Raw genomic sequence first — 10,458 nt, 5'->3', positions numbered from 1 at the left:
AGGGGCATTAGGAGAGAGTGAGGGGCATTATGGGTATGAGGAGAGAGTGAGGGGCATTATGGGTATGAGGAGAGAGTGAGGGGCATTATGGGTATGAGGATAGAGTGAGGGGCATTGGTAGGGCACAGCTAGAGTGTCTTGTCTTACCTAAATTTCCCTCGGGATTAATAAAGTATCCATCTATCTATCTATCTATCTATCTTGTCTCTCCTGCCCTGGCTATGGTGGGGTTGTTCAGGGGTAAAAGATGACTGTCTGGCGTACGGTGGCTGTGGTGGGGTTGTTAGGGGTAAAAGAACACTGTCTGGCGTACGGTGGCTGTGGTGGGGTTGTTAGGGGTAAAAGAACACTGTCTGGCGTACGGTGATAGAGAGGCGCTGGTTGAGCCTCGGCACGGCTCGAGTGATCTGGTCATTACGTGCTCAGCAGGCGAGTCTGGAGTGCGGTCGTGAGCTATCTGGCTTCTGATTGGCTAGGCCTGGGCTTAGTCTGTAACAGACAGCCTGATAGGGGAGAGACTGAGCCGCTCTTGTTGACAGTCTCGGCAGGACGGCTGTTAGCGACCGATGATGACTGAACTGTGTCCTGTGTGTGTGTGTGTGTGTGTGTGTGTGTGTGTGTGTGTGTGTGTGTGTGTGTGTGTGTGTGTGTGTGTGTGTGTGTGTGTGTGAGTGTGAGTGAGTGACGGAACTGTGTCCTGTCTCCAAAAGATGATGTGCTTGGTTGGGCTGAGCTGGACGTTCCCTTCTCTATCCTCTCATCTTCTCTCTCTCTCTCTCTCTCTCTCTCTCTCTCTCTCTCTCTGTCTGTGTCTGTGTCTGTGTCTTCCTGTGCCTCTCTTTCTTTATGCCTCTTTTATGCTGGATCTTTTTTCATCATCTCAGTCTACATTTCACTGTCTCCCTCTTTTTTTCTTCTCTCACTTGCACGCACACCTTTGACACCTGAGAGACACCTGAGACACCTGTACAGGTGCTCTAAGAGGCCCATGTCGTAAAAGAGTAGAGGATGGCCATCATAGAGCACCTGAGGTGTGTGTGTGTGTGCGTGTGCGTGTGCGTATGCGTGTGTGTGTGCGTGTGTATTTGTGTGTGTGTGTGTGTGTGTGTGTGTGTGTGTGTGTGTGTGTGTGGGGGTGTGTGTGTGTGTGTGTGTGTGTGTGTGTGTGTGTGTGTGTGTAAGGGCCTCTTTAGAGATGACACGGAGCAACCACAGGCTACAGGCATACCTTTGGCCTTGTAACTATAATAGACTGGAGCTCTACTGCAATGATGAATACATGTAATTAGCTGTGTATGTTTGTGTGTGTATCTGTGTTTCACATTTGCGTGTGTGAAAATGGATTAAGTCTGTGCTGTTTTTAACGTGTGTGTGTGTCTGTGTTTCCCATTTGCGTGTATATGCTTGTGTGTGAGAATGGATGAAACCTGTGCTGTTTTTAACGCGCGCGTGTGTGTGTGTGTGTGTGTGCGTGTGTGTGTGTGTGTGTGTGTCTCCCGTAGGGTGGATAACTCTGAGGACCCTGTGTATGAGAGTCTGGAGGAGTTCCACGTGTTCGTTCTGGCTCATGTGCTGAGGCGACCCATCGTGGTGGTGGCTGACACCATGCTCAGGGACTCCGGAGGGGAAGGTAAGCCTAGCAAGGTCAGAGGTCACACAGGAGAAAGAAGAGAGAGAGAGAGAGAGAGAGAGAGAGAGAGAGAGACCTGGCTTACTCATAGTAGCCTGGTACTGAAAGTCCTTACACCACATCTCTCCTCAGCTTGCTTGTTGGTTGACCAACATGTCTGGTCCTAAAATGTCTTAAGTCTTCGCTGTTGAGTATTTCCAGACTATAATCCTAGTAGAAAATAAACTGAGCCTCAGGCTGCTTCAGTGGTGTCATAAAAACAAAGTTGTTGTTTAGGGAAAGATGTTTATATCCAGCTGTTTGTGTTGTTATGGAACGGGGGAGTACATGTCATCCAGGTGTTCGTGTTTATGTGTCCGCTGAAGTCCTAATGAGGTCTGTGGTCAGTCTCTCAACAGCTTTGTAACGCAATGATTAGCACTAAGCGGTAGAGAGACTATCAGGTTGAATTCTCTCTCTCTTAGTTATAGTTATCGTTGCACTGTGGGCCTTCTCGTTACCGGTCACTTGTTTAAAATACTGTGCATGTTTTGTGTGAGTTTTAGTGTATGTTTACACATCTGTGATTATAGAGACTGGGAGCGATGCTGGGATTTTGTGAGAACAAACATTTCTGTGATCAAGGACATCCTGTAGGTTTTCACTGCAGCTCTGCGGGTGGAAGGTTCACAGTGTGTGTGATATAACACAAACTAGTCCGCATGGATACGACTCTAGAATTGTAATATAACACAAACTATCCCACATGGATACGACTCTAGAACTGTAATATAACCCAAAGTAGCCCACATGGATACACGTGTGTGTGTGTGTGTGTGTGTGTGAAGGGAGTGGAGGGGGGAGCATGTTTGTAGTACTTTTGATAGGGTTCCTAAATGTGTGTAACTGTGTATAAGTGCCCTAAATTATACATGTGATTCAAATGTATGATGGGGACTTGACTTGGTTCAGATCACTATGGAGTGTTTGAACAGACTGACATGAATTGGGTTACTGAATGTGTGTGTGTGTTGTGTGTGTGTGTGTGTGTGTGTGTGTGTGTGTGTGTGTGTGTGTGTGTGACATGAATTGGGTTACTGAATGTATATGCCTGTGTGTGTGTGTGTGTGTGTGTGTGTGTGTGTGTGTGTGTGTGTGTGTGTGTGTGTGTGTGTGTGTGTGTGTGTGTGACATGAATTGGGTTACTGAATGTGTGTGTGTGTGACATGAATTGGGTTACTGAATGTGTGTGTGTGTGTGTGTGTGTGTGTGTGTGTGTGTGTGTGTGTGTGTGTGTGTGTGTGTGTGTGTGTGTGTGTGTGTGTGTGTGTGTGTGACATGAATTGGGTTACTGAATGTGTATGCCTGTGTATGTGTGTGGCCATAACAGGGCTATATGAACATACACACAAGCATCTGTAATTGTACCTGTGTTCTTGATTCCAATCCAGGATACTGCAACTGAGAGGACTAACAGTAGTGGAGGGTTCTGTTCTCACTCATATCTGTGTGTGTGTGTGTGTGTGTGTGTATGTGTGTGTGTGTGTGTGTGTGTCTCTTCACACTCATATCTCTGTGTCTGTGTGTGACTAACACGAGTCCCTCATCACTGCGTTTCAGCGTTTGCCCCCATCCCTTTCGGAGGTCTGTACCTGCCCCTGGAGGTGCCCCCCAACCGATGCCACTGCTCCCCACTGGTGCTGGCCTACGACCAGGCACACTTCTCCGCCCTGGTGTCCATGGAGCAGAGGGACCAGCAGCGTGAGCAAGGTACAGCACCGAGGACTGAATCCAGAGCTGGCAGCAAACGTCACATCATGGACGATAGAGGCCTGAGATTTTAGATGATCGAGTAACGTATATACACATACAGTAGTTACAGTACAGTATATACACATATAACAGTTACAGTACAGTATGAACACATACAGTAGTTACAGTACAGTATATACACATACAGTAGTTACTTAAGCAATATAGTATGTTTCATCGCGGAGTGATTTATTATTAGCTGTGAAAAGTCCGAGTTGGGATGTCCTGGGGTATTCTAACTCATGGAACGTCTCTCGTCCAATCAGAAACGGCTAAAGAATTCGATAGAACCCAATTGTTTTATAAAGTACAGTATATACACATACAGTAATTACAGTACAGTCAGGGTCCCAGGCATGGCAGAGACTGATGCATGATTGGACAAGCATGGTGAGGATGATATGCAGTGGGAAAACTGTAGTACGCACAATACAAACTTACACTACAGTCCATATTAGTAATAAAAGTAGTAATTGGTAATTAGTAGTCGAGGTGATAGCAACAGTAGCAGTAGTGTGAATGGTGCCCCCCCCTCTAGTCATAGCAGTAGTGTGAGTGGTGCCCCCCCCCCTAGTCATAGCAGTAGTGTGAGTGGTGCCCCCCCCCCTAGTCATAGCAGTAGTGTGAGTGGTGCCCCCCCCCCCCCCCAGTCATAGCAGTAGTGTGAGTGGTGCCCCCCCCCAGTCATAGCAGTAGTGTGGAGTGGTGCCCCCCCCCCCCTCCCCCCTAGTCATAGCAGTAGTGTGAGTGGTGCCCTAGTCATAGCAGTAGTGTGAGTGGTGCCCCCCCCCCCCCTAGTCATAGCAGTAGTGTGAGTGGTGCCCCCCCCCCCTCCCCCCTAGTCATAGCAGTAGTGTGAGTGGTGCCCCTCCCCCCGTAGTCATAGCAGTAGTGTGAGTGGTGCCCTAGCAGTAGCATAGCAGTAGCAATGGTTTATGGCTCTGTTCTGTGTTGTGTTAATGTCCTGTTCTCTGTGGGTCAAAAGCTGATATGTCTCTAAATAGACACACACACACACACACACACACACACAAACACACACACACACACAAACACACACTCAGTTGATATGTCTCTAAATAGGGAATACTATTTGAGTAAATAATAAGTGTTTATCCATAGTGACTGATTACATAGGGGATTTAAGTCACGAAAGCCACAACTGCAGTGCTCTGACTCACTGCTCATGCCCGTTATGCCGATGTTCTGCCCACTTTCATCCTCTCAAGGAAGTTCAGTTAAGACTGCAGTTCTCCGTTTTCCGCTGAGGTTTTTCGGAACGAGAAAGTGAATAATTCAGTTTGACCAGAGACACTGACAAGCAGAAGAGTGTGTGTGTGTGTGTGTGTGTGTGACAGAGACAGACAGACAGCAGGCACCCAGACCGAACCATCACCTCTAAAAACCAGACTGCTGATCTGATCGTCCGCCAAGGGTGTGTGTGTGTGTGTGTGTGTGTGTGTGTGTGTGTGTGTGTGTGTGTGTGTGTAAAGTATCTATGCCGAGGGGCTTGAGAGTGTTTCTGTGGGTGTTCCTAAAGCTGGGTCTTCCAGTAGCCACAGTCCAGAGAGTTTGGCATTTTGTGGTTTCCCCTGTACTCTGTAATGGAAAGCAGAGAAGTGTCTTACGCCAGCGAGCGAGCTGGAGTTCAGAGGAACCCTCGGTAGCGCAGCAGGATGACTAATGCACTGCCTGAGTATAATTACCTGAGATCAATTATTCAGCTCGAGGAGACGCCAGAGACGCCACGGAGAGAGAGAGAGAGAGAGAGAGAGAGAGAGAGAGACCAGGAGCCGGAGAGGAGAGGAGAGGAGAGGAGAGGAGGCGAAGGATGATTATCTACCTCTCTCTCGCTCACGCTCTCCCTCTCTCCGTCTCTAACTCTCCCGCTCTCTCTCTTATTTTCTTCATCTCTGTCCCCCTCTCTCACTTATCTCCGGCCTTCCCCCAGATCAGATGCTGCCGGGAGACTGAAGGGGATGCTTAGAGTGAAGGACAGGTCAGACTTCCTTTGGTGGTGGGCCAGGACTGACAGGAAGTGGCCATCAATAGACTGTCTGACTTCCTCAAGGCTGTTGGCATCTCAGAGAACAAAGGGAATTATGTATCTATAGCATTTGCAGCTAACAGATTTTATTTACACTGGCATATTTCTATTCAGCTCATATTCAGACCATACGTAAGGCATAAGACATGTACGATATGTAAGATGATACAATTGTGTTTTTCCCCCACGTCCTGTGGTATTTTCTTTTCTAATGGTGAGAAAGGCAGGATGTTATCTGCTTATGAATGTCACACAGCCTCTCTGTGGGCCGGGTCTAGTCTTGTCCAGTGTGTGTTGCTGTGGAAGGCCATGGTTTCTTAGATGAATAAATGAACACATGCTGCAGTGATGAGCACAGCTCGCAGGTCACTCCCCACTCATCAAAGGGCCTCTTTGAGTGACAGCTAAAGTGGGTCGCCGTGACAACCGCCCCTCCCCTGACCGGAACAGTGTTCTGGGTCTGACTCCTGTGCAGTTTTGAGGGCGATGAGGGTCTGTCATCCTAACACACACACACACATGCACACACACACACATAACACACACACAGAAACGCACACACACAGGCTATTTGTGCCACCACGTACCTACAGTATATTGTGCACCCACCCAGTTCTGTATCAATTCTCTATTTTAAAGGAAGGACAGATTACAGAATTATCAGATTAGATTATACACACAAGCTTCTGCACACTAAAACAAACACAAAAGTAACTTATTTTCTTCCAATCCTTGTATGTTGGAAAGATTAAAGTTACATATTAGGCCCGAGTTGTGGATCATCCAGAAGAGAGAAAACCGAATGGCAGTTTGCATATATCTGCAGATACATATTTCTTCCAGCAGATGGGGGTGTGAGCCACGCTTTTCCACACTTCCTTTGAAGTCCAAATTTCCTCGCATGCACTCGCTGACCCGGTAAGCCTTCTCGCCATGGTTGGGTAGAAGCCGTGGGGGTGTCAGATTAGGGGGTCCCTCTGTTCTCCGGGATATTAACGGGGAGCACACAGACTTTCAGTCCGCCTGCCTAACGTTTCCAGACACCTTCGAGTTCTGCTGCTAGCGTTGCTAACGTGTTATTGTAGCTGCTGCTGCCGTCACGTGAGCATGCGTAAGATTGTATGGCATATTTCCTGTTACTGAGAGATGAATACACACCCAGGAAAGTGGAAGTGATGCAATATAGAGATAGAAGGACAAAAAAGACAGATAGACAAAGAGAAAAAGAAAAGGAGAGTTGGTTCACTTTTTCAATGAGCCGTGAAGGAGTCTGTTGGCCAGGCAGTCTGGATGAGGTCATGTGTTGTAGCTGGTTGAGGGGAGAGTTAGGACCCCTCCCAGAACTCATAGGGTTTCCCTCTTGTTCTCTCTCCCTGTCTGCATGCCCCTCCACCGCTCGCTGGTCCCTGTCTCGCTCTTTCTCACACACCCTTGCTCTTGTCCCTCAGTCTCTCCCGCCCTCACGTACCTACTCAGTCTCTCTCTCTCTCACACACACACACACACACCCTTGCTCTTGTCCCTCACTGTCTCTCCCGCCCTCACTCACTCACTCAGTCTCTCTCTCACACACACACACCCTACCCTACTTTCCCCTTCTCGTCCCTCTCTCTCTCTCTCTCTCTGTGGTTGAGGACAGGAGCTCTACGGGCAGGACCTCTCTGCCACTGCCAATTAGGGGAGATAAGTGGCAGACTGTCCAGAGTGCTCCACATATGGGTATGTGCCCTTGCATGGCATGTCTTCATAAAGCCTGGCCCGTCCTGCTCTCTATCCCTCTATCCCTCTCTCTTTCCCTCTCTCTTTCTCTCCTCACTCTCTCCCTGGCTCTCACCCGTCTTCCTCTCCCTCTTTCACCTTCTCCTCTTCCTCTCTCTCTCTCCCTTCCTCTCTCTTTACCGCTCTCTCTCTCTTTCTTTCTCCCTCTCTTTTTCTTTCTCTCTCTCTTTCTTTCTCTTCCTCTACTTCTTTCTCTCTTCTCTCCCTCTCTCCTTTCTCTCCCCTGAGAGTGCTTGGGTGTTTGTGGTCTCGGAGCACTGCCCCTTCAGCCCTAGAGCTGGGCACGCGAGGGCTGTGTATGTTTTGTTTGTGTGTGTGTGTGTGTGTGTGTGTGTGTGTCTGTGTGCTTGTAGAGACGCACGAGTGTGATCGTGTGTTTCCAATCGCTTTTGGATGTGTGTGTGTCTTTGTCTGTCTGTGTGTGTGTATATGTTTGTGTGTGTGTGTAAGTGAGTACGCGCGTGTGAGTCTGAGAGAGTATGTATGTGTGTGTGTAAGAGAGTCTGTGTGTTAGCGTGTGTGTGAGTGAGTGCACGTCTGTGTGTGTGTGTGTGAGTGTGAGTGAGTGAGTGCACGTCTGTCTGTGTGTGTGTGTGTGTGTGTGTGTGTGTGTGTGTGTGTGTGTGTGTGTGTGTGTGTGTGTGTGTGTGTGAGTGAGTGAGTGCACGTGTGTGTGTGTGTGTGTGTGTGTGTGTGTGTGTGTGTGTGTGTGTGTGTGTGTGTTCAGGTGCTGGGGCTGGAGCTGCTGGGCTGGTGAGAACAGTAAGGCCTCTCTTCTCCTCTCACTCGCTGCTGGAAGTGAGCAGTCACAGCTCGTCTGCTGCTCTTTCAGCCTAACCCTGCCTGGCAACCCCCCTCCCTCCTTCTCCACCTCTCCTCTTCCTCTCCTCTACACCTCTCCTCCTCTCCATCTCCCCTCTCTCCTCTCTCCCCTCTCCCCTCTCCCCTCTCTCCTCTCTCCTCTCTCCTCTCTCCTCTCTCCCCTCTCTCCTCCTCTCCTCTCCATCTCCCCTCTCTCCTCTCTACCCTCCCCTCTCCTCTCTCCTGTGTGTTCTGTTCAGGCCGGTGTGGATGCATAGCTGTGGTTTGTTGTCTTGTTTATGTTTCTCATGTTTGAACTTCCAAGGCTGTGAAGAGGTGTCAGTCTGTGTGTATGTCTCCAGTTAATTGGGGCGAGATGGAATTTGTGTTTGATGCTGTCACTGGAAAGGGAAAGAGGGTAGATCTGTTATCGCGGCTGTAAAATCATCAGGTGTATCCTGGTGCTGTACAAACACCTCTTCCTCTCTCACATGTACACACACGCTCAGACGCCCTCTTTGTGTCTGAGTGTGTGTGTCTGTGTGTGAGTGTGTGTGTCAGATGAGTGTACACTATGTATGTGTTATGTTTGTCTGTCTGTATTGTCAAGTGTTTGTGTATACAGGTCTGTGTGTGTGTGTGTGTGTGTGTGTGTGTGTGTGTGTGTGTGTGTGTGTGTGTGTGTGTGTGTGTGTGAGAGTGTGTGTGTGTGTGCGTGTGCGTGTGAGTGTGTGTGTGTGTGAGTGTGTGAGCGTGAATGGGCCCACTTTGAGACAGACTGCCAGTAGTCCTGCTTTATTGGGCGTGTGTTTTTGTGCTGTGGTCTCTCGCTGTGTGAGGGAGACGGCTCGGAGGAAACCTCCGCGGCTATTTCAGGACGCGCTGCCCGTCTTAAAGCGGCTCTGCGTTTGCTTTGGCATCGTGAGGTCACTCCTTGAACTCTCTCCAGCACAACACTGCCATTCTCTCCCACACACGCCTGCTCCCTTTGGTCAATGTATGCCACATACAAGCTGGGCTCTGTCTAGATCTCCACCGTAGTGCCTGCTGACGTCCCCCCATTGACTGCAGTGGTAATCAGTGGATTGGTATCTGTCTGGCTCTCTGAGTTACGGTGTGCAGCACGGCTGTCTTCCTTGTGGCGGGGCAATCAATGTGATCAGCATCTCTACCGGCGTGACGCAGCGCGATGGAACGCATAAGGAGTCGGACAAAGCGATGATGACTAGCATGCAGTTGCTGTTGCGAAACACGAGTCTCTCCAGTCACACCTGGATCCAAACACGAGTCTCTCCAGTCACACTTGGATCCAAACAGCTTCTGCTTGGCTGTGGCTCTGCCAACGAAAAAACAAAACCAATCAGATTGTAACACAAGACTGGGTACACAGGCTTTCTCTCTCTCGCCTGGTGGGGAGAGCTGGCTGTTGTTGCACACCACTGTCCTCCACTAGGGGGCGTGTGCCATAAGGATCCAGTGGGAGCAGTGAGAGAAGTAGGGCAGCCACTCAGCAGCGACTCCCATTCAGAAAGATGAAATCAGGCATATTTCACATGACAGATGCGCTCTGGGAAGAGATTCTGCTCGCTAAGCGCTGCCATATTTCTCTGCACGGCTGCACTGTGCTGCTCTGGTCGGCGCTGTGGGCTGGGCTGGGCTGGGCTGAGCCGGGCTGTGTGCAGTCTCTCGGGTCCTGGCTGGCTGTTTGCTGAGCCAGAGGATCAGGGCTTAGACGGAGGAGGGCTCCGGTGTCCGTGACGACCTGGTGTCCGTGACGACCTGTCATCTCCTCGCGTCAGCATCAGTTCCCAGCCCCGGAGCTCCATACTCGATGAGTGTAATTACTATCTCATGGTGTGATGCCTGGCAAACACACACACACACACACACACACACACACACACACACACACACACACACAGCCACTCAGATGCACATACACAAAAACACACACAAACACACGTTGCCAGACACACACATAGACATGCAAACACACACTCATAATGACATCCACATGTTTACTGAGGGGTTGAAAGGCACAGCCAGGTAGTCAGGCAGCCACCCTCATCCCTCCCACAATACAGACAGACAGACAGACACAAACACACACTCACACACGCACACACACACTGATGGAGAAACCTGAATCTTGTTTCACTAAAGTCCTTGATCAAAAGTACAGGCTGTACCATCTGCCCCCTCTTGCTTTCATCACCAACCCCCCCCTCACTCACTCACTCACTCACTCACTCACACTCTTACTCACTCACTCACTCACACTCTTACTCACTCACTCACAATCCCTCTCACTCACTCACTCACTCTCTCACTTACTAACTCTCTCACTCACTCACACACCCCTCTTAATCTCTCACTTACTCACTCTCTCACTCACACACCCCTCTTAATA

The 10,458-nt window shown here is 49.5% G+C and overlaps 1 protein-coding gene across 1 annotated transcript in view; it reads left to right on the top strand.

Annotated features, from left to right (window-relative positions):
• otud7a (OTU deubiquitinase 7A) overlaps positions 1-10,458 on the top strand; it is a 66,083-nt gene that overhangs the window by 39,872 nt on the left and 15,753 nt on the right. Inside the window, exons 8-9 of the mRNA XM_031564846.2 lie at positions 1,503-1,630; positions 3,230-3,379. Of these exons, the coding sequence (XP_031420706.1) occupies positions 1,503-1,630; positions 3,230-3,379 (278 nt within the window). The remainder of the gene's footprint in view (positions 1-1,502; positions 1,631-3,229; positions 3,380-10,458) is intronic.

This window comes from Clupea harengus, chromosome 3, assembly GCF_900700415.2.
Source record: "Clupea harengus chromosome 3, Ch_v2.0.2, whole genome shotgun sequence".
Classification (NCBI taxonomy): Eukaryota; Metazoa; Chordata; class Actinopteri; order Clupeiformes; family Clupeidae; genus Clupea; species Clupea harengus.
Note: the sequence above shows the minus strand (reverse complement) of the source record. Positions and strands in the feature narration are given on the sequence as shown.